The sequence below is a fragment of the Peromyscus maniculatus genome, chromosome 8 (genome assembly GCF_049852395.1).
Source record: "Peromyscus maniculatus bairdii isolate BWxNUB_F1_BW_parent chromosome 8, HU_Pman_BW_mat_3.1, whole genome shotgun sequence".
Taxonomy (NCBI): domain Eukaryota; kingdom Metazoa; phylum Chordata; class Mammalia; order Rodentia; family Cricetidae; genus Peromyscus; species Peromyscus maniculatus.
The window spans coordinates 64,726,006-64,749,052 of NC_134859.1; the positions used below are offsets into that span (position 1 = coordinate 64,726,006).

General features: G+C 50.1%; 1 protein-coding gene and 1 long non-coding RNA gene across 2 annotated transcripts; one reads left to right on the forward strand and one right to left on the reverse strand.

Annotated features, from left to right (window-relative positions):
• Nucleotides 1-549: 549 nt before the first annotated feature.
• Lyrm9 (LYR motif containing 9) lies at nucleotides 550-13,968 on the forward strand. The gene is made up of 4 exons (XM_006977489.4): nucleotides 550-613; nucleotides 10,238-10,378; nucleotides 12,474-12,566; nucleotides 13,725-13,968. Exons 2-4 carry the CDS (start codon nucleotides 10,253-10,255, stop codon nucleotides 13,740-13,742), a joined length of 237 nt encoding a protein of 78 aa, XP_006977551.1. The 5' UTR covers nucleotides 550-613; nucleotides 10,238-10,252; the 3' UTR covers nucleotides 13,743-13,968.
• Nucleotides 13,870-18,462, reverse strand: LOC121831376 (uncharacterized). The gene is made up of 2 exons (XR_006074754.2): nucleotides 18,164-18,462; nucleotides 13,870-14,110 (listed from the first exon to the last, which is right to left on the reverse strand). It is a non-coding gene; the product is annotated as an uncharacterized LOC121831376 (long non-coding RNA).
• Nucleotides 18,463-23,047: the final 4,585 nt, after the last annotated feature.

The following is a 23,047-nucleotide window of genomic DNA, read 5'->3' on the forward strand; positions in this document are numbered from 1 at the left end:
TTTAAATCAATTCAGAGAAGCATTCTGACTTTCAACACGCGTGAGTAGGGAGAGCCCATTTAATGAAACAGCATTATTTCGTTTTCAAAGACTGATCCTGGCAGTGGCTGTGAGTTAAGATTCCGTATTCTTTCTCTCGATTATAATTATAGCTGAGTCTGAAAAGAAGCATGCCTATTACTGTCATATGTATTCTTCTGACAGGTGTTGTGGGACTGTAATTTGATGAAGCGACTCATAATGCAGACTCCCTTCCAAACATAATTCCTGTCATCAACACGGGAGGTTTAGGACAAGTCCTCCAAGAAGTCTTTGCAAAGATCTTGAGCACCCCTAATATTCTAGCACAATCCATTCTTGGGAATACGAGGAAGAGCTTGCCTCCAGGGCTTGTCTCCAGGGTAGTAAGGAAGACAAGGGAAAGAAGGCTGTGGGTAAAGCCAACTGGGTGGGGTCGGAGCAGGATGCCGGCACCCAGTAGGACCCCGAGTCCCGCCGGCGGCCGGCAGAGGGCGCTCAGGCACCGGGCGGGGGCGGGGGCTGCGCTGGCTTCCGCTGCGCAGGCGCACTCGTCGCTCGCGGTGCCTCGAGTTGGCGTCCGCCCGGAAGGCGGGTGAGCCCTGCTGCGTGGGCCCAGGGCGGGGACTCGGGCGGCGGGGGCGGGCTGGGGATTACCGAGGCTGCCAGCAGGGCCGGGATCTGTGGAAGCCCTGGGGGCGATCTGTGGGTGCTCCGGGCTTCCCCCGAGAGCCGGCGGCACCTGTCGCAGGCATAGTCCCGGCGCGGCGGAGGAGCGTGGGAGGCCGAGATGCGGGCTAGGAGGATGCAGGGAGCCAAGGTCTCCGCCATGTGCTGCTGGCATCCGCACTCGGCTGGGGCAGCCCTGGGTTCTGTGGTTTTCCAAGAGCAGACGTGCCCCTCTGCTCTCAGTCGGTCTATGAGAACACCCTGTGACCAGGAGTAACTGAGATCACTTTGGTTTCTGCAATATGTGACCCAGGCTGACCTTGAATTCGTAATCCTTCTGCCTCAGCTTCCTACGTGTACTGGGATTACCGGCCAGTGCCCATTTAAAGTGCACACGTTTAATAACCTTTAGAATGTGCGCAGTTGTACATCTACCACCACTGTCTATTTTAGAATATTTACCGTGCCTTAAAAAAAAAATCTCCGTTAGCAGGCAACGCCCCTCCCCAGTCCATTCCCTTTTCTCTGCGCTATGCAACCAGTTCACTGCTTTCGGTAGATTTGCCAATTCTGAACATTTCATAGAGACGGAATCAATCATACGTTATGTAGCTCCCTGTTACTGGTTTCTTGCGTCTTGCACGCCTTCCTCCAGGTTCACGCGTGGTAGCATAAGCCGGCACTTTGTTCTTTTTATTACAGAATGATTTTCCATGGTCTGCCTGGATCAGGTTTTATCTCTCCATTCTCCCTGTGATGGCTCCTGGGACTCATTTGAAGTCCTTACTATCACATACCTGTCCTCTGGGTATGAGGTAGTGGGGGCCAAAGAAAGGGAAGGATAAAGTGTGAAATATCCTTGGGTGGCACATGGGAATTCCGAAGAAAGAGACCGATTAGTCACCTGCTAATCAGGAGCTAGGAGCAGCAGCTCAGTGGTAAAAGGTTGCCTGGCGCGGTCCAACCCCAGGATTCGTCTCCAGCATCACCACCTCCCACAGGGATGGGCACAGAGCTGGGACTGAAGATTGTGCCAGGGGGAATGGAAGGAGGCTTGGCTGACCTTGGTTCTGTGGGAGAGGGACTAGGGGACGCAGGCTTGCTGGGAGAACATAAATATGCCAGATGGAGCCCTGGGGTGGGCGGGGGGCAGGGAGCACACCAATCCTATTTTTCAACTTTTCTCCATCAAGAAGATTAATTGCATATTTTAAAAAATGGCTGATGCAGGCTTAATTTAGCTTTTATCAGTGCCCAATCGGGCATAATTTTGGGTTATTTTTTCTGCCGTTCCATTATCTTTTGAAATGTATGACTCTTTTTCCAGTTATTTTTAGGTGCCCTCTGCTAGGACACAGGTTAGGGAAAAGGGCAGTGAGCTCTCATGGGGCCGGGCCTTTCTTCCTGGCACCTGTGCCAGCAATGATACCTGGCACCCAGGAAGTTCCCTTTGTGCCCCTCCCTTTAATAGATCATTCTTTTTTGAGTTTTGTAAGTTGGTTTTGTTGTGTTTTGAAACAGGGTCTTGGATAACCTAGGCTTTGCTACGTGGCCTAGGCTGGACCTTGACCTCCCGAGTGCTGGATTATGGGAGATATGCCACCAGACCCATTTGATTTTGTAAACTGTGTGTGCTGTGTGTGGAGGTCAGAGGGCTGCCTTTGGGAACTGGTTCTCTCCTGCCACCTTGTGGGATCCAGGGTTGGAACTCAGGCTGTGAGGCCTGTGTCTAAGTCATCCTACCACTCAGTAAGGTTTTTTTTTTTTCTATGTAGCCCAGACTCTTCTGGAACTCTCTCGGTAGACCAGGCTGGCCTTGAACTCACAGAGATCTACCTGTCTCTGCCTCCCAGTGCTGGGGCTAAAGGTGTGAGCCACCACTGCCTGGCTTAAGATTTTTTTTTAAAAGAGCATTTCTTTTTTTTTCCTCTTGTGTAATTGACATTAGTCTGATTTTTTTTTTTTTCCATTTCTGTGTGAGAGGGTGCTGTAATGTCCTTGTATTTCAGAAAGGCATGGAGAGCAAGGATTTCTGGCTAAGTTGTGAATAACAATCCGGTGAAGTATGTCTATCAGTGACCGAGCCTGCTCTTGCATAAGCCCCAGGGGAGTTCTTTATGGATGGGGTCCTTAGTCATGATCTGGGCAGCACTTTTTTTTTTTTTTTAAGTTCTGGGGACTGAATTTAGGGCTTGGCGCATGCTAGGTAGTTCTCTTGATGCTGGGTTACCCCAGCCTTAGTCAGCGTTCTTGGGCTTACATATTTAGCAGTCGTCAAGGAGGCAAGTAAGATTGTGGCTTCAGAATCAAATAGACTTAGGGTTAGTTCCCGTTCTGACTGTGCACGGCTATGCGGCCACTGACAAAGCATAGTTTCTCCGAGCCGTGGCTTTCTTATCTATAAAATGGGACTAACAATACCTACCCTCTAACATTGCTGTGTTTAATGAGGTCATATGTGAAAAGCTGTCGTAATTGCCTCTTCGTGCGAACGTGATCAAAGATGACATTAGCTTTTCAGAAGATCCTGGATGAGCTGGTATTGGTCTTTTCAGTGACTTCCCCGAGCCTGCAAGCTCAGCCGTTCGGAGAGATGTTCAATGGGTGAGCTATGCTCATGGCAGACCAGACTGCTTCTCTTTGTCCTGGTGTGTGCTGGTTTCAGTGCTTTCATTGTATACGGGTGACTTAAATAACAGTCAGGCACCCCAACGATTGTGCAGCCGACTGTGACTGTATTAGACAGTACAAGATGGAGAAACAGACTCACTAATAGTTCGTGGAAAGAGGTACTTTGAAGTGGATGCCAGGGTCCTCAGGGTCTGAGCAGGGAATGCAGTCTGGGCTGCATTCCTTGAATTCTCAGGTCATAGGGAGTCGACAGGGTCATTGCTCATGGAACCGGTCAGGGCACAATCAACCTGCTGTTTCTCACACTGGCAGTGTGCTTGAGAGTGGAGGGGTGAGAGTGGGGAGGATGGGGAAACATCAGAGGTACAGAGTGGGGCGGGGAGGTGATAATGTCTTCCACCCCTGTGCTGGCAGAAGATGAGGGGGACCTTGAGAGTTGGCAGCGGGTGGTGCGTCAGGACAGAGCTCAGACCTCGAGTAGAAACACTCTTAACATTTGTGTTTCTTAGTCTGTCCCTTCTCTCTGTGGCTTGGCTTTTGTTGAACTCTTTGGAAATAGTTGTAGAGCCTGTAACATACTTCTTAATGCTTGTACCTGCATCATCTGAGGACAAGAGCAAACTGCATAACCACAATGTTAGGCAATTCCCAGTAACGTTGGAAGAGTCTTATACCAGCTGGACAGTGTCAGCTGGTGCCCCGCTGCAGAAGGTTTTGCTTGAGAGGTTGATAAAACACTGTAACCACCCCTGGAGAATGGCTGGCAGGGCCGTCCTTGCACACAGGTGAGGGCCTTCCCATAATTCGGGTGAGAGCTGAGCTGGAAGTCAGGGCTAGAGTGAAATGGGCTGATAAGGCTCTTTTGGGGTCACCACAGGCTCCCTCCTGAGCATGGTGCATGGCGGCATGGGGTGTCCTGTGTTATTGAGGGTGTCCAGGAGGTGCCAGACCCAGAGCTGAGTGTGGAAGTAAGGCCAGCTGTTGGAAGCCACAGGGGCCTTAAAGGTAGATGGGAGAGGATTGTCAATAAGTGGCTTGGACTTCAACCAGGAGAGTTCGCGTTATATGTCCGCTTGAATGGGATGCAGGTATCATTCTGGGTGTCTCCATGAGAGTGTTTTTAGACTTAAATTAGTAGACTGAGTCAAGCAAACTGTCTTCATTAATATAAATGGGCCTCATTCAATCTTTTTAAAAGCACATATTTAGACTGGGCATGGTGGAGCGCATCTTTAAATCCCAGTGTCAGGAGGCAGAAGCCAGTGAATCTCTGTGAATTCCAGGTCATCCTGGTAAGCCACATCTCCAGCCTCATTCAGTCCACTAAAGGCCTGACTGCTACAGGATATCAAAGTCACAACCCGTCACCAGCTTGCTGTATTTTAAAACAGACATTGGTAAAGAAAATGGATGTTTACAGTTGAACCCACTTTCTATCTATCTGGTCTCTACCTGTGCCTCTGGCGATCTTAGTTAGAGATGTAAACCAGATGTGGAGAGTTACCTGACACACAGTATAACAGTCCTGGGGGGTGGGCAGGGGTGGTACTTGGTCTGTACTATCTGGATGGTGTTAGATGTTTACAAGTCACACTGTTATAGAATGAACAGTCTGAGCCTTTCTGACATAAGAAAGAATTCTCTAGAAGCCCTTTGGGACAGAGACTCTTCCTAGTTTCCTGGCAACTTTCTCTCATAGGGTTAGAGTCAGGACATTAGCTTTGCAGATTTTGGACTTGCCAGCTCCCAGAATTACACGACACATTCCTTGTAACACACACACACACACACACACACACACACACACACACACACACACACTCACTCACTCACTCACTCAGTGTGGTAGTTTGAATGTAATTGGCCTGCATAAGCTCATAGGAAGTGACACTATTAGGAGGTATGGCCTTGTTGGAGGAAGTGTGTCACTGTGGGGGTGGGCTTTGAGGTCTCCTGTACTCGAGCTATGCCTAGTGAGAATTCCCTTCCTGTTGACTGGGGAATCAAGATGTGGAACTCTCAGCTCCTTCTCCAGCACCATGTCTGCCTGCATGACGCGGTGTCCAGCCATGATAATAATGGACTAAACCTCTGAAACTGTAAGCCACCCAATTAAATGTTTTCCTTTATAAGAATTGGCATGGCCATGGTGTCTCTTCACAGCAATAGACACCCTCACTGAGACATTCCTTCCCCCCCACCATGACTCACATACCCCCATCCCCCACACTCACAGATATTCTCTCACACACACACACACACACACCCACACACCTTTTACCGGTTTTGCGTCTTTGAGGACCCTGGCTAACACACCTGTTTTGTGTCCAGCCTTCTGTTACCTGTCACAGTGTGGAGACCATCCCTACTCACAGCTGCCACAGACTGCCCCGCCCAGGACTCAGTTTGCCTGGACTTGGCCTGAGGGGTGGGTGACACAGGCACAGGACTCCCTGGGCCGTGCAAAGGAACCTGGGTGTGTTCTGTAGGCTGGCACCATCCCTGCTCAGTGTCACCGTTTCTGCCTGCCCCTCGTTTTGACTGTGTCTCTGTCTGCCTGGTATATTTCTGTACCCATTCTTTAAAAACAACAACAAAACCAAAACTGTTTTAAACATAATACCTATGAAATTGGGATTTTTTTCTTACTTATGTAGGTAAATATTACATCATTGTGATGAAAAGATGTCCATTCATAGACTGCTTAAAATAAACTCAAGTAGCTAGTTCCACATTTTGAGAAAAGTTGCCAGAGTAACAAGGTATGGGGATGAACACTAAGGTGATTTGGAGGGGACTGGGTACCCTAACATTTATGTTTCAGGTTCAGTCAGGCTCTTGGGTGGAGGACAGATAGGGAGATGGGTTGAAAGGCAAGGACTCCAGCTCCGGACGGTGGCAGCTGAGACAGAAGGAATCTGGACAAGAAGGAGCATAAATCTAAGTGCCACAGAGAGGTAGAATTTGATAGGACTTCAAAGCCAGGGGCTCAGGGATCGAAGGAGAAGGAGTAGTTGTCTTGCAGGTGGCCATCTTAGCCTGGTTGCCTGGGAGATGGAGTTATCCCAGGGGTCTGGGGTGTGAGGCTTAGGTCAGGTGCAAAGGGCACAGGGAGAGAAGTGAGCATTCCCAGGGTCAGAGGTTGACTCTGGTTTTGGTGCTGGTGCTGGGAGGTTCACGGCCCCCTTAATAATAGTAAACCCACACTTTAAATTAAATTAAAACATTTTTAGTTCAGCTCCTCTCAGTGGACCCACACATGCATTCTCCACTTGTTATTACTGAGGATGACTAAGTAATATAATTGGGCTGAAAATAATCTTCCGCCCATACTTGCTGGGTTGGTTACTAAGTATTGCTTGGGTTTTAAGGCAGCGAAGCACAGTTGTGCTCTTTCCAAATGTCGAGTCTGAGGGCTGCAGATGGGAACCATCTGTTCTGGACTAGCATTTTACAATATTTGATTAGCACTTTATATAGTCTGGGGAAGCCTGCCAGAGGAGCTGCCTGTCATGTTGGGGCTGTAGTGTGTCCTCTGTGGTTGCCCTTCAGGGGCCTGCCCATGACAGTTTATGGGTTCCCCTCTGTGGGCCAGGCCAAAGCAGGGCTAGTCAGAACGGTGGCAGCGAGGACTTGAAGAACCCTGTGTCCTTTTTAGACGTCCTTGCAGCTGGAACCATCGAGGTGGGTCATAGGATTTTTTGTTGTTGTTGTTTGTTTTTGTTTTTTTTGTTGTTGTTTTGAGACCTGTAGGCCAGGCTGTCCTTAAATTCACTAAGTGACCGAGGATGCCCTTGACTTTTGATCTTGTGACCTCTGTCTCCCTAGTGCTGGGATGACAAGGCCTGTACCGTCACGCTTTCTGTTTGCAGTGTTGGAGATTGAGCCCAGAACTTCCTGCATGCTAGGCAGGTGCTCTACCTACTGAGCCACACCGCCGCCAGCCCCTGGAAGTAGAAGTGGGGAGTCAAGATCTGTCGGAATTCTTTGGGTTGAAGGTGACAGAACCATCACTCCAGGCTGGTTTGGTAGTCGGAGTGAATGGTCAGGCTATTCTGGGGTTCTGGGGTCTGGGTTTCCAATGGGTGAAGTGTTGGGGGGCCTAAATGAGGTCCTTGGACTTTGTTCTGGCAAGTCCCAGCTCTGCTTTCTGCTTGGAGCCAAGAGGAGGCAAGATGGCATCCCTTGAAGACTTCCTGAGTCTAGCTGGGGAGGGAGTCTTGTCCGGCCCCAGCTTCTCATCTGTGAGCCAATCCCTGTACGTGTATGAATCCTGGGCTCTGGTTGGTCAGGCAGGTTGGGCCTGTGTGCACCCTGAGTTCTGCAAAGCTGGCGTTTACGAGGAGGGAGAATGGATGGCGGGGGTGGACAGTTGCCGGTCAGCTCTAGTGTCAGAGCACGAGCCGAAAGAACCATGAGGAAATGGCCAATTCGCTCGGGAAGATGTGCTTGAAATAGGATGAATGCAGGTTTCCCTGAACCCAGACTGTCGCTGTTCCCTTAGTGCTGGGTGTCCGACAGAGCTAGTCTGGTTCTTTTTGGCCGTTCTCCCGCGCCTTGCTTCTTTTAAACAAACACCAGTCATTCAGTCTCTCCACCTTTGACTCTTCATCTGGCACACAGGGAGCCCCCCCACCCCACCCCAAGCCTGTACTGAGGAGATAATGGGTCGGTCGATTGGATCAGTTCATCCAGTGCGAAGCCTGCTGAGGGCCAGGCACAGTGCGGAGGCTTGGGCGCAGCTCAGCTGTGGGAGCCTCCCGCGTGAGCTGTGGGAGCCTCCTGCATGGCGGCAGAGAGATTTTGCTCCCACCCGGGGAGGGACAGTCAGAAAGGGCTTCAGAGGGAAAGGGTTCCACTGAGGGTCAGGGAAGGGAGCCCCGCCATGCAGAGCTGGAGAGAGCTGACGTCCTTGATAGTTTGGAGATTCTGGGAAGAGCTCGCTTGGTATCAAGTGTGGAAGAGAATGGAGTGACAGTGGAGTGTCACGTATGACACACACGCACACGTGTGCGCGCGCGCGCGCGCACACACACACACACACACACACACACACACACACACACACATATATATATAAAGAAAAAGTTCATATTGAGTTGCGGGATCTTTGGGAAGAACACATATGATAGAGTGGTTTAGCGCCCATACTACTTTTCCAGAGGACCTGAGTTCAGTTTCTGGAATCCTCCTCAGGCAGCTCAAAATTGCCTGTAACTCCAGCTCCAAGAAATCTGATGCCTCACGTGTGCATACCCTCCCACAGACACATTCATGTTATAATTAACAAATGATAAATCTTTAAAAAATCAGGCAATATAAACATTTTTGAAATATCCTATGATATGCCATAAACGTGCATAATTCTTAAGATTCATGTAATAGCTGAAAAACAGATTCAAATTTTATTTTGAAAACACGGAGTCCATAGACAAAAGAAAGCATAGCAGACCGATCTGCTTACGCAAACCTTGGGGACACGTGAAGGAACCCGAGATGGGGAAGCCAGTCAGCAGCTCCTGGAGCATGATGGGAAGTGTGGAGCTCAAGGGAGCGCTGAGACGTCGTTTGGAGTGGATGTGCGTGCTCTTCGTCGTGGTGGTGGTTTCTGCAGGGGTGGACGTGTGAAAAGTTACCAAGTGGCTCACTGTAAATACATGTGTCAATTGTACGTTAACAGCACCTTTTTCCTAATATCTAAATGATTTAAAATTATTGTTTATTTTATTTTATGGGCACATGCATTTGCCTTCATGTATATATGTACCATGAACATGCTCAGTGTCTCTGGAGAGCAGAAGAGGCATTGGACCCTGGATGTACTTGGAGTTACAGACAGTTGTGAGCCACTTATGGGTTCTGGGAACTGAACCCCAGTCCTCTGCAAGAGCAGCCAGTGCTCATAACTGCTGAACCATCTCTCCAGCCCCTACAACAACAACAACAACAACAATTACTTTTGAGGCAGTATCTCACTACATAGCCTTTGCTGGCCTGGAATTAAAAGCTTGTGCTACCACACCCAGCCCTATTTTTAAAAAAGAAAATTAAAGTTGCATCCATCTTGTGTGTGGACATGTGTGGACACGTGTGTGCTGTGACACTTTTATGGAGGAAGGGACAGCCTGAGGGAGTCGGCTCACTCCTTCCAGTGTGTGGGTCGTGGGGACCAAACTCAGGTCTTCAGTCTCAGTTACAAGCACCCTTACCTACCCAGTCATCTTCCACATCTCCATGTCCCCCCTTTTTTTTAACCAGACCCTGGAGCCAGACTGCCAAGGTTCAAATCTCAGATCGACCTCTTGTCAGCTGTGTGAGCTTGGGCACGTTACCTGACCCCTCTGTGCTTAGTTTTTCTTAAGCCTGCATCCGTTTATGTGTCAAATGTATACCGTGCTCACTGTTATTAACGTCTCAGTAAAATGAAGTCACGAACCTAGTTCTGGCTTCCCCTCGGTCACTCTGTGTATAGCTGCTTCTTCATGGAGCCACTCTGTGCATTAACATGCATCTATCTGGCTAGGGACCAAGACTGCTCTGGCTTTGGGACAACGCTTAGATTAGCAGCTTTGGAACTCTGCGCCTTCCTGCCTGATGCCCCGACTAGGATGTATGTGGCTGTGGGCAGCCTTGTTGGCTCCCTGGGGTTTTCTGCTCATTACCTCCCTCACCTCCCGCCTGAAGCTGAGCCTTAGCAGACCCTAGGTTGAGCTGGCACATCTCCCTCTGCACTTGCATTGGGTCCCTGTGGGCCTGCTCTATGCTAAGGCTAGCCCCAGCCCAGGGTGTAGGCGGCTGGGATTGGGCCACTAGGGGGCCGGGCCCCTGTGCAGATGGTTCACAGAGGGCTGGGATTGGAGGCCAGGGCCACTGTGGAACTGGCCTGATATCTCAGAAAGCGGCGTTCTGTGTTTTCCAGGGCCGGGGCTCACAGATGGCCCCACTGCCCGGGGCAGAGCTGGTCCAGACTCCGCTGCAGCTCTACCGTTACCTGCTGCGCTGTTGCCGGCAGCTGCCAACCAAGGGCGCCCAGGAGCACTACAAGCATGCCGTCCGGCAGGTGGGAGCACGTCTGGGGGAGGTGTCTGCCGGGGGCCAGAGGCACACGTGCCCGGGAGTGGGCCTAGAGGTTTTATGAGAAGCACTGTGAAAGTGGGCAGCTGGCCTCTGGCTTCCGTCCGTGGCACCGTGGCTGCATCGGCTGGCGTCTCGGCGCTGTGCTGGGGCCTGAATGAGACAGCTCAGAGGAAAGCAACACAGACTGGGGAGAGGCGGGTGAGATAACGCTGCCGTGGAGAAAGTGCTTGCCGCGCTACCGTGAGGACCAGAGTTCAACACCCAGAGAAGGTGGGGTGGTGGCCTGCACTTGCAATCTCAGCGTCGGAGAGGCAGGAACAGGAGGATTGCGAGCCCCAGGTCCCACTAAGAGGACCTGTCTTAAAGAACTATAAATAAAAAAAAGCAGGACAAAGTTTTGTGGAGCGCCAGGAAAGGCAAGCAGCTCTAGGTTAACCGTGACGAAAGCAATGTCCCAAGTAAATGGAAGGCATGACGCCAGATCCTAGGCCAGAGAAACATGTGGCAGATGGGAATTAGAATACTGGCAGTGGATTAGGTAATGGTTGTATCGATGTTAATTTTTCGGAGTTTGATTGCTGTGGTCTGTCAGAGGGTGCCTTTGTTAGGAAACACACAGAGTTTTGTAAGGGATAAGGGCACAGTGCCTGTAACTTACTTTAAGATGCTTCTATATAAAAAGGGTGGTAAAGCTAGCGTGGGAAAATGTTAACTGGGAAGTCTGGTTTGGAGTTCTTTGCACATCACACTACCTTTCTATAAGAAATCACTTCCGGGCCAGGCGGCGGTGGCGCACACCTTTAATCCCAGCACTTGGGAGGCAGAGGCAGGAGGATCTCTGTGAGTTTGAGGCCAGCCTGGTCTACAAAGCAAGTTCCAGGACAGCCAGGACTCGGTTACACAGAGAAACCCTGTCTCGAAAAACAAACAAACAAACAAACAAACAAACAAAAAAAATCACTTCCAGGACTTGGTCAGTGGCTAAGAGGTTAAGAGCATGGGCAACTCTTCCAGAGGACTCAGGGTCTATTCTTTGCACCTCTCTGGCAGCTTCTGGGGATCCAGTGCCCTCTCCTGGTCTGTGCAGGTACTGCATGCGTGTGGTGCATAGACGTATATACAAGGCAAAACACCCATACCACAGACAAACATAATACAACATTTAAAAAAGTTATAAGAAATCATTTCCAAACAAAGAGCTCAAAGCCAAACTTCATACAGATGTGGAAAAGAAAAACAACTGGGATGTGGTGGTGGCACACATCTTTAATCCCAGCACTCAAGAAGCAGAGGCAGATGGATCTCCCTGAGTTCAAGGCCAGCCTGGTCTACATAGTGAGTTCCAGGCTAGCCAGGGCTACATAGTGAGACCCTGTCTTAAAAAGAGAAAGAGTGGTAGCAATAGAAGGCTGTGGGAAATAGAAGGGAGGAATTAGCTTTGGGGGAGTCAGGGAAGACTTCCTGGAGGTGGCACAAGGTGGGCTCCTGGTAAGTAGGTGAATGTGAGGTTGGGAACACAGGTAAGGGACGGGGGAGTCCATTGTTCTGGAAGAAGCACACCAGTGAACCTAAGTCGTAGGTCACAGGTCACAAGCCTGGCTGGATTTCCCAGGCTCTCCTGCCCCTCTGCTTTCCCACCTTTCCCGGTTGCTCCTCCAGCACCAGCACCTGGTGTGTGTGTGCGCGCGCGTGCGTGCGCGTGCGTGCGCGTGCACCCTCTCCAGCACACTTTGATTGAAGCAGATTCCTTTGCTGAGCAAATCAGACCCAGGGAATGAGGACTCCCGTCGGCCATTATCACCTGCTGGATGATCACCTGCCAGATCACCTGCGGGCCCAGAGCCCGGCCTCCTTCTCATCCTCCCCGCTGGCTGTCAGATAGACTAGGACTCAAACGCTGCTACCTGAGAGCAGCAGGGTCGCCCCTCCAAGCCTCATCTCCAAGTGGGCAGGATGAGCGCACCTCAGCAGGGCTAAGAGGTGACCAGCGCCCCGCAGCCTCTCGGGACTGTGCGCTGAAGTTGCGGACCTTGTGAATTTCGCTTGGCCATGATTTTCTTTTATGCTGAAACTTACAGGGTTTCCGGGTTCACTCAGATGAAGATAACCCCGAGAGAATCCTGCAGATTATTAAAAGAGCCATTGAAGATGCTGACTGGATCATGAACAAGGTAAAGTGCTTGCTTGGCTCCGGGGATGCGCTAACCTCCTCGGCCACTAGGGGACGCCTGCGAGTCACGGTTGAAAACAGGCTGCCCATGCCATCCGTTCTCCCAGGGTGATCTCTTATGGTTGCATTCTTTTCCAGCAGCACCCTTAATCCTGAAAGGCCATACCACTGCCTAGCAGTGCCAAGTGAGCTGACATTGGGCCCAGGAACAGCTGCTGTGTCTCTGGAAGGACAGCTCTGCTGTGTGTCACCGCATAGCTGTATCTGGCCTGGGGGAAGCTGTCTTAGTCTGCTCTCTGCTACTGTGATAAAACACTGGCAGAAGCCGCCTGGGGGCAGGAAAGGGTTTATTTGGCTTACGGTCCCGTAGTCCATCACCAAGGGAAGCCGAGGCAGGAACGGAAGCAGACATCACAGAGGAAGGCTGCTAACTGGCTCGCTTCCCACAACTCTCTCGGCTACCTTTCTTATGCGCCCCAGGACCACCTGCCCAGCGCTGGCACTGCCCACAGGCACGGACACAGGCCGATCTGATGGAAGCAATTCCTAAATTGCGGTTGTCTTGTCCCAAGTGACTCTAGTTTGTGTGACCTTGACAAAAACTAGGCTGCTGTCTAGGACCTCCATCTGGACCCTGTGGAGAACTGGAGTGTACCCCCAGATTCTTGTCCTCCTAACTCAGATGCTCCAGATGTGGAGTTTAAAGTCCATTTTGTGAAACTCAGATTTTGACAGGGCATTTAGCTGAGTGGTAGATTGCTTGCCTAGTGCATAAGCCCCTGGGGCATATCCCTGACAAGGAAAAAAAAAAGCAGAAAAAGAAACATTTCAGTGATTGGCTTTGAAGAGGCTTTGGGGGGCCTCCTCTGCCAGGGACTTTGCTCCCACAAACAAGACTCAGCTTAAGGACAAGCCCTGGTGAGTGCTTGTTACTTGGTCCCAACACCTCCAGCCTCCCTGTCTCCCTCCCTGAGCCCCTCAGCTTTTCCAGTAAAGAAGAAGAGCTAGGTACCAACTAGAGATGTGACAGTGGAGGGCGTCCCCATGGAGTCTCACCCCCGGAAACCCCTGTGTGTGGGGGGTGGGGACACCTGTGAGACATGACCAGAGTCCTCCTCCACCATCTTGCAGTATAAAAATCTCTTTCTCTGTCTTGCAGTATAAAAAACAAAACTGAGAATCCAGAGCTGGCAGCATGACTGTCCTGGAGACATTGGAACTGAGAAGCCTCTCTGCTTTTGGAGCTCAGCACCAGCAGTTCTGGAATATTCTCTGACCTTGTTGGCCGAAAGCAAGAAATCATAGCTGACATTCGGTCAAGTGGCTCTTGTCACCGAAGCCATGTTTCCAGCATCTGTTATGTCTGCTCTCCCATCCCGGAATGATATGCAGTTTGGGGAGAACTTGGTGTTTTTTTGCTTCTTCTCTGTGTTTCTCATTTTTGTCTATCTGTTCTTTTTCTTTGCTCTGAAGGCAATTAGTTTATTCTGGAGGTCCCTTTACCATTCTCCGAGCCCCAGAGCTGAGGTCCCCTCAGACGACCACCTGTACACAAAAAAGAGAACAGGCTTGAGAAGCAGGCAGCTGTGGATCTGAATCCCAGCCAGCATCCACAGCTTCAGGTGCTGCCCGGGTGAGCCTGGGTGAGGTGCGATGATGTGCGGGCACACCGGCTTCTGGCATGGGGACCTTTCGGGGAAGCTGCTGTGGTGCCTTTCCCTGGCTCCAGCTCTGTCCTCCCATACACCGCATCCTCTCTCAGTGACTCGTGTGTGAGTTCGTCCTGTGCTGTCTCAGCTCCCCCCCCCCCCCGCCCCAACTGTGCTGTGCCCTCAATCTGCTAAGGTGCGGCTCCTGACACTGTCCCCCCAGCATGCTCCAAGCAGAGGTCCTGGCCCTAGAGGTGGTGAAACGTATACCACATGAGACTGGGAAGATGCAAGCAGCCAGAGTAGGCACCAGAGGTCCAGGCTTCTGGGACGCCACAGTGTGTCCTCGTGGCTCTCCTGGGCCTTGACCCTCAGGGGAGGATGAGAGGAAAGGAGAGGAGAGAGAGGTCAGGGAGGAGCGGCCCATGTGGGTGAAGTAGCTGGAAGACACAGAGAAGCCACCCTGGAGCTGAATGTTCCCGGGGCACTCAGGCGGCCGGAAAAGCTAGGGCCTGCATGTGTCCTTGCAGTTTTGTGAGTTGGAGTGACCTCTGTCCGTGCAGAAGAGGTTGACGGTACTGAGGCACGTGTGTCAGTTTGTGGAAGCTCTCTTGTTTATTTATTTTAGACAGGATCTCACTGTGTAGCCCTGACAAGCCTTGATCTCTTGAGCTTTCAGCAATCCTCCTGCCTCTGCCTCTCAAGCTGCTTAGATTATAGGTGTGCCCCAACACCCAGCTTATTATTATTATTAGCCTTTTACATTATTTATTTGTATGTGTGTGTGTGTGCACGTGTGTGCATGCATGCGCATGTGTGTACATATGGCAACATCCATGATACACGTGGAAGTCAGAGGACAATTTGCAGGAGTCAGTTCACTTCTGCTGTGTGGGTCCCAGAATGATGGATGCTCTTCGTCGTCTTCTTCTTCTTCTTCTTCTTCTTCTTCTTCTTCTTCTTCTTCTTCTTCTTCTTCTTCTTCTTCTTCTTCTTCTTCTTCTTCTTTCTCCTCCTCCTCCTCCTTCTTCTTCTTTTTCTTCTTTTTAAAGATTAATTTATTTTATTTATGTGTGTGTGAGTGCCTGCACACGTTTTTGTGTCCCGTGTGTGTGAGGTGCCTTGGAGGCAGAGGACTTGGGCTCCCTGGAGTGGCAGGCGGTTGTGAGCTGCCTGGTGTGGCTGCTGGGAAGCAGACCTGGGTCTCTGCGGGAGCAGTTGGCGCGCTCCCTGCTGAGCTCGCTCTAGCCGGGTTGATTCTTCTTGACCATTATTCTCCGAATGTGGATCGTTTCCCTGCCGCCGCCAGACAATGCTAAGGATGGGGTGAGTCAGACTCCACTCGCCAGCGGGGATCATTCCTCAGAGATGACCAGGTGCCGCCCCACTGCTGGACAACAGTGGCCAAGGCCAGCTTTGCCCTCAGGGGAGGGCAAGGCGAAGGGGTCTGGGCAAAGCTGAGTCACCTCTGTCCACACTGCTGTTGTCTGGGCCCAAGGACCAATCGTCCTTGGTGACCATGGGAGCAGGGTGGCCATGTGCGCCACCATGCCTGACCAGAGGTAGAGGGTTTCTGTTGATTTTTTGTTTCTGTTTTGGTATTTTTGAGACAGGGTTTCTCTGTATAGCCCTGGCTGTCCTGGAACTAGCTTTATGGATCAGGCTGGCCTCGAACTCACAGAGATCCACCTGCTTCTGCCTCCTGAGTGCTGGGATTAAAGGTGTGCGCCACCACCTCCCAGCTTAGGTAGAGGTTTTCGTTAGAAAGAACTGGACTTAGAAAAGGGGAATAGCACTGATTTGGGGATCTGGGGCTGCCACTCACAGGGATTGCTTGAGGGATGTGGGGGTCCCTTAGTTATGAGGGTTATTTAAGAGGACTTTCTCATGTAAGATACAGATCAGTGTCCAGGTTATCCCTGAGACTTATGGCGTCATCCTCTATCTGGTGGGGTGCCCCTTTTGATAAGGAACAAGGGACAGGCACATTTTACTTATTGATAGTGAGGATGAAAAACTGAGTCTCCATGAATGTGTCCCTATTATTTTATCCCCCCAAGATGTCTTCTCCAGGTGTGTGTGTGTGTGTGTGTGTGTGTGTGTGTGTGTGTGTGTGTATGTGTGCGTGCGTGCGTGCTTGTGCACAAGGAAGGCAGGGGGTGATGTTGAATGTCTCCTCTATTGCTCACCTTTTCGAGACAGGGTTTCTCTGTGTAGCTTTGGTGCCTGTCCTGGATCTCAATCTGTAGACCAGGCTGGCCTCGAACTCACAGAGATCCGCCTGCCTCTGCCTCCTGAGTGCTGGGATTAAAGGTGTCACTGCCTGGCTAGGAATTAGTTCTATAGCACACTTATGCTGGTGTGTCCCAATGCCCCTAATTCTGTTGTAAATGACCAGCCCAGGTACAATGTGTCCCCCAGAGCAGTCTCCTATGTCATGTTGGTTACCAATGTCCCCAAGACTTAGAGAGACGATCTCAAGTCTTGGAGGAACTCGGCCAGAGCTGCAGCCCTGGGAAGGCTGCTGGGGAGCCTGGACAGAGTTGAAGCTCTGGAGGATGCTGAGTCTTAGGAACAAGGACCACAAAAGAGAAAGGTGGGTGTTGTTGAAACGTTTCCTCAGCAGGGAGAAATGGATACACACTCCTGAGGAGGAGCGTTGGGTATTTTGACTAAGTCAGGAGGATCTGGGGCTAGGGTCACAAATTTATGTGGCTACCCCAGGCTTTGACTATAAACTTTGCAATTTTTTTTTTTAAGTTTTGAATTGTTCCAAATTCTAAAGCTTTTTTTTTGCGAAACATTTTATTTATTTATTTATTTATTTATTTATTTATTTATTTATTTATTTATTTATTTATTTATTTATTATTGAGTGTTTGTGTTTATGTGCCAAAGTGCTCAGGTCGTCAGGCTTGGTGGCAAGTGCCTTTACCCACTCAGTCATGTCATTGGCCGGAGCCTTTCACATCTTCCCCTTGACTGACTGAAGATCCATCCCACTGATGTCCCTTGAAGTGAGTATCGCCACCTGTTTAGGGGTTTACACTACATGGAGTGTAGTAGGATTAGATCGTAATGCTTTTTTTTTCTTTTTCTTTTTTTTTTTTTGGTTTTTCGAGACAGGGTTTCTCTGTGTAGCTTTGCGCCTTTCCTGGAACTTGCTTTGTAGACCAGGCTGGCCTCGAACTCACAGAGATCCGCCTGCCTCTGCCTCCCCAGTGCTGGGATTAAAGGTGTACGCCACCACCGTCTGGCAGATCTTAATGCTTTATTGGAGGGAACTTCAGCATTGCCCTTCCCCCAGACAGCAGGGTGGCCGGGAGTGCCAGGAACCCAGCCCGGGAGCCTGTGAATGTTGACGGTCAGCCTTCTAATTGTAGGACTCAAATAAATAAAGGCAGTGACCTCACTTTGGGGGCAGGGATGGAAGGAGGGTGGGTATTGCCTCTGTGGCATGGTGGCAACTAAGTACTTACTGTATACCTGGACTTTCCAATGCCTTTACAATAAATCTGCTAGTCCCTGTAAACCGTCTAGCCTCGGGTAATGAAAATGGGTAGCTGAATTCTGGTCATCTGGAGTGGGTTTGCTCAGTGATCTCTACACATTGGTGTCTATAGAGTTCTGCAGAGGTTGGGAACACTATCTGGATTTCCAGTTAGACACACCTACGTCGTGATGCTGGGAACATGCAACAGGAGGGCTGGCACTTATCAGTCTCTCCCCAGTAAGCCAGCGATGCCCCTTCACCTCTAAACCGTCTGGACTTGGTCTCTGAGTCTCTGTATGTTGTCCCAAGGTTAGTCTGAAAAATCTCAATAACTAACAGTTGTGTGACTTTTCTTGGGGAAACATCTATTTATCCCAAAGAAAGAGGATGCGGACTGATCAAAGACCCTGAGTAAGTCCAGCTTGGTGAGCCAATGAATTTATTCGGGTTACTTACAGGAGTATTACCAGAGAGGGCCTCAGGGTGTCCCATGATGTGATGTCCCTTTGTATCTCAGCCAAAGAATGGAGTAAGACACACGTTACCGGGGAGGTGGGCTCCCTCTTGCTGGTTCTTAGTCTCGTGGATAAAAGAATTTCAACATGGAGTCCGAAGGAAGCTTGAGTGGACGATGATGAAGTAAACTGTCAGTCCCGGCAGACAGCTGGGGCGCGGAAATGCGGACGAAAGCCAGGAGCGAGTCAGGGGCATCAGCCTAAGAGGGTGTGGGCAGGTGAGTCACCACTGAGAGGCCCCCGCGGCTGTGATTGGAATCTCAGGGGCTCCGTTGTGACTTTCCCCGTCATTCCATGATGGAATATTGATAAGCGCCGTCTTGTGATGGTCTCGTGCTGTGGTCCTCAACCTTCCTAGTGCTGCAACCCTTTAATACAGCTCCTCCTGTGGTGGTGGCCCCCCCCCCCAACCATAAAATTGTTTCGTTGCTACTTCATAACAGTAATTTTGCGCTGTTATGAACTGTAAAATAAATATCTGATATGGGACCCCTGTGGGGTTGTGACCCACAGGTTGAGAACCACCGATCTAGCGGGGCTCCTCATCAATATCTGTTTCAGAATGGTGATGGGTGTGTTCACGCTGGGGGAAGAAACACCATCATTGTACTAGCGGAACAATTCCAGCCCCTGCTCTTGAACAGGGTCGCGGCCGTGCCCACCCCCCCATCCCCCACCCCGGCCCTGGGTCATTGAGTGTAGTTGTTTGGGAAAATGAGCCATTGTCTTGACTTGCCTTGCTCCTTTGTCACTGGAGTGTTTCAGGTAGAAGACAGGACTCCTGCAGTCCCAACCAGTTAGTCTTAGTCACCTCCCCCAATAAGCCGATTACAGAGGCAAGTCCTGGTGAGAGCAGAGGAAGGTTTGTGCAGCGTGGCCATGGTGGGAAGAGGACAAATAAAAGGCCTAGTTATCACCAGCCAAAGAGACACGTCTCCACGCCTCACTGACCCCTGCCTGAGGGGTTCATTCTGGAGACCTCCACTCGCACAAAACTTGTGGCTTTGACAGAGAAATGAATGTCAGGGTGAGCCAAACGTGAAACAAAGTCAGATTTATTAAAAGCAGGGGAGAAGGAAAGAACCTAGCAGGACATTTCTCCAGGGACATTTCTCCACAGAGGGGATAGACAAGACTTTAGTGGCTCTGAAGTCACATCTTTAAAACTATTAGGAAGCCCTCTCTTTTAACATTGCTCAAAGAGTGTAGCTTCAACATGGCTACAATTTAATAAAGAATTTCAGCTGGGTGTGGTGCACACCTAATCCCAACACTCAGGAGGCAGGCAGATAGATCTCTGTGAGTTCGAGGCCAGCCAGACCCACATAGTGAGTTCCAAGACAGCAGGAGCGACAACATGAAAAGAAAAAAAAGAGAATGACTTTCTGTAAACAAAGTTGTGAGATGAATGTGAGGATGTTGTTCAGGCTGGGGGCGGGGGCGGGGAGAAGGGCTTTTTACTGTCCTTGACAAGATGTCTTCAGGAAAATACAGGTTGTCTCTGTTAGCAGTTTTGGCTTTACCAGTGATGGCTGAAAATTTTCAACTCCATCAGCAGGACGGGTAAGCCAGACTCTTGTTATGCCCACCCTCCCGTGTTTTTCCTGTCTTCCTGTCCTGCCTCCCAGTGACATCAAGTCCATCTTCAGGATGCTGACATGAGGTTTACCTTTCAGTGGATAAGAGGCATGCATAGCTAAGCAGTCCCAGTCAAGGTGTGGTCCAGCCCATCACGGATTTAACGAGGTGATCCAATAGGCTGCTGTTAATCTGTCAATCATCTGTTCATTGTTGATCCCGCAGTCACTTCCTCATCTGGGAGCAAGGTCTGTCTTAAGAAGTTTGCCCTTCCTGGAATGAAAGATGATTCAAGAGGAACAGTTAAAGACAGTGACATTTCTGCCTCCAAAGTCCATACACGAAATGAAAGCAGAGATGCCAGACTTTTGTTAGTAAACTTGAGGTCATAGGCTCTACCTCAGGAAGCCAGGTTCGGCCACCTAGTCTCCAGAAGCCGATTTAAACAGCCAATTCATAGCAAAAATCAGAAAAAGGATAGGGACTGGAGAGCTGTCTCCATGGTTAAGAGTGCTTGCTGCTCTTCCAGGGGACCCGAGTTTGGTTCCAACAACCACATCAGGTAGCTAGTTGACAACCAACTGTAATAACAGTTCTTCCGGCCTCTGTGAATACCTGTACACACACACACACACACACACACACACACACACACACACACAATTAAAAACAATAGAAACAAATCTTTGAAAAGGAGAGTACAGCTGGGTTCTTGTCTCGTTCCTGAGTGACCACTTGGATGCTGTCTTCCATGATTTACTGATTTAATTATGATTTTCTTTTTACCTGGTTACACCACGAGGAAAAGTCCCATGTCTTCCCTGCAAGCCTGAACGTGGTCCAGTCTAGGGTATTTGGATGGTCTCAGAAAGTAAAAGTGAGCTCAGTGTGGTGGTCCATGCCTGGAAGCTCAGCTCTTGGGAGGCTAAGGCAGGAAGATCAAGGAGTTCAAGGCTAGCCTGGGCTACATGAGACCCTGTCTTAAAAACAAACAATGAACCAACAGCAAAAAGAAACAACCAAACTAGGTAGTATGAGGCGTTGTGAAGACTTACTCATTTCTGTCTTGTGTATGTGAGTGTTTGTGTGTGTGCCTCTGCACCACGTGCGTGCCTGTGCCCACAGAAGCCAGAAGAGGTTGTCACATTCACTGGAACTGGAGTTACAGACCATTGTGAGCCATTATGTGGGTGCTGGGAACTGAACCCTGGTTCCTGTAAGAGCAGCCAGTGCTCTTAACCTCTGAGCCATCTCTCCAGCCCCAGTATAAAGTGTTTTAGAAGAAGCAGAACCAGTAAGTGGAGATCCTTGGCTTACAGAGATTGGACTCTGGATCGGGAAAGGGGATCTCACACTGGTGAGACCTAGCTGGATTGTTCAAGGACCGCAGTGAAACCACCAGACCAGACCTCTCTGTGGGTAGAAAGACAGGCTCACTGGGGATCAAACTGCCAAGGCTGTCATGGGGTGGGGGTGGGGGGGGTGGCAGGGAAGAGCAAAATGGTGGGAAAAGCAAGCAGATTGTAGTTGGCAGTCAGCAAATGGAGGGAGGGGCTTTGAGCTGATCCGGGCATGACTGACCCGGAACTAGATGCCCTTGCCTGAGGTAGCTGACCTTTGGAGTAGATTAAGGGAATTCCCAGCAGATAATGGATTAAGGGAGGTTCCTGGTAAACAGAAACCTGCCTTTTGGCTTTGGCTTGTGTTTTCCCAGCCAAAGACCATTTAGGACATTGTCACTAGCACCACCACTTTGGGGTGTCACTTTGGTCCTGACGGCAATCAAGAATTCTTTTCCTCAAAGGCTGTTCAGAGGTTACGAGAGAAGTCAGGTTTGTCGAGGTCATGGAAGAAATGGGAGCCGGGGTGGAAAGGAAGATGGGGAAGGAGAAAGGAAAAAAATTGAAATCCACAGCAGGGGATTTTCACACGCCACCTCAGTCACCTGCAATGATTTTTTTAGCCCAGGATGGCCAGTCCTAGGGAAGTCTGCCTCCTGCTGCTCCCCCCGCCCCAATGCAGTAGATTATACCATCTTTACATAATACATCCTTAGCACATGTGATACCAAGATTCAAATGGGTCCAAAGCCCTGGGCCCCACGTCAAGCATGATGGGTCAGCATCTTGTGTCCTAACTTGAATGGGAATTAAGAGAGAAAAGAATTCTAGGAAAGAGTGGGGTACATTCTTCCTATGAGGCTCCAGGGCCATAAGCGATGGTGTCAGCCGCCAGCCAGCTGTCCCAGCATTCTGGGAATTCCCCAGCCACCAAGAAAGACAAGAAAGGGAGTGTGGCTTATGCACTTTGGTGTTTGGAAACCAGGAAAGGGAGCGGTGGGGCGGAAGGATGAAGAAAGGTGGGGGGCACGTTGAGATGGAGCACCTGCCTTTGCCTCTCTTCCAGCGTGGGACTCCTGGGGGAATTTCTTTGGGGCCCACTGTCCAAATATTCTAACGGATGAAGGGAGGAACATTAATGCCTCCTCTCCTGCAGGGGACATGACAGCCCTACTCCAGGGGAGGGCAAATCAGGGAGGTCGCCTAGCTGTTGGAGGAGGTGGTGGCCGAGGCCCCAGGTCCAGTGCGTGGCACCTGCCCTGGCATCACCTCCCACACCCACCAGAGCCACCAGATGGTGTGGAATGCCAGAGAACTTGTCCCAGAGATCCCAGAAATAAAAACGGAGGCTACAGTGTGAACTGCCAAGCAAAGGCTTAATTAGAAACGAGGCTGAGGAAGAAGGAACAGCTTGGGGCTGGAGAAACCCAGGCTGCTGGCCACAGCAGGTGTGTTCCCGGTGGCCTGACGGGGCAGAGATAAGCGACCTCTCTTCCTCATGGTGGGACTTTTCCATGTAAGACAGATCAATGTCCTGTACCTGGTTGGGTTTTCCCTTTAATAAGATATGGGGAAATGAGGGGCAGATGTGTCCCACACATTGTTTGCTAAAGAGGAGAGAAATTCAATGGTTACTGTGCTTGGTAGATGAAGGGTGTGAGAACTTCACCTCTTGTCCCTGCAAGAGGTTGCCATTTTATCATTACTTAGAAAGTTTGATATAACATCAAGACGACTACCCGAAAGCTGAGGCAGGAGGATGACTTCAAGACCAACCTAGATTACAGTTGTTTTCTATAAAATAAGCTAATATGTACTTTCCCCTCCTATTTTTAGACATTTATTGTTTATTTATTTATTTATTTGGTTTTTCGAAACAGGGTTTCTCTGCGTAGCCCTGGATATCC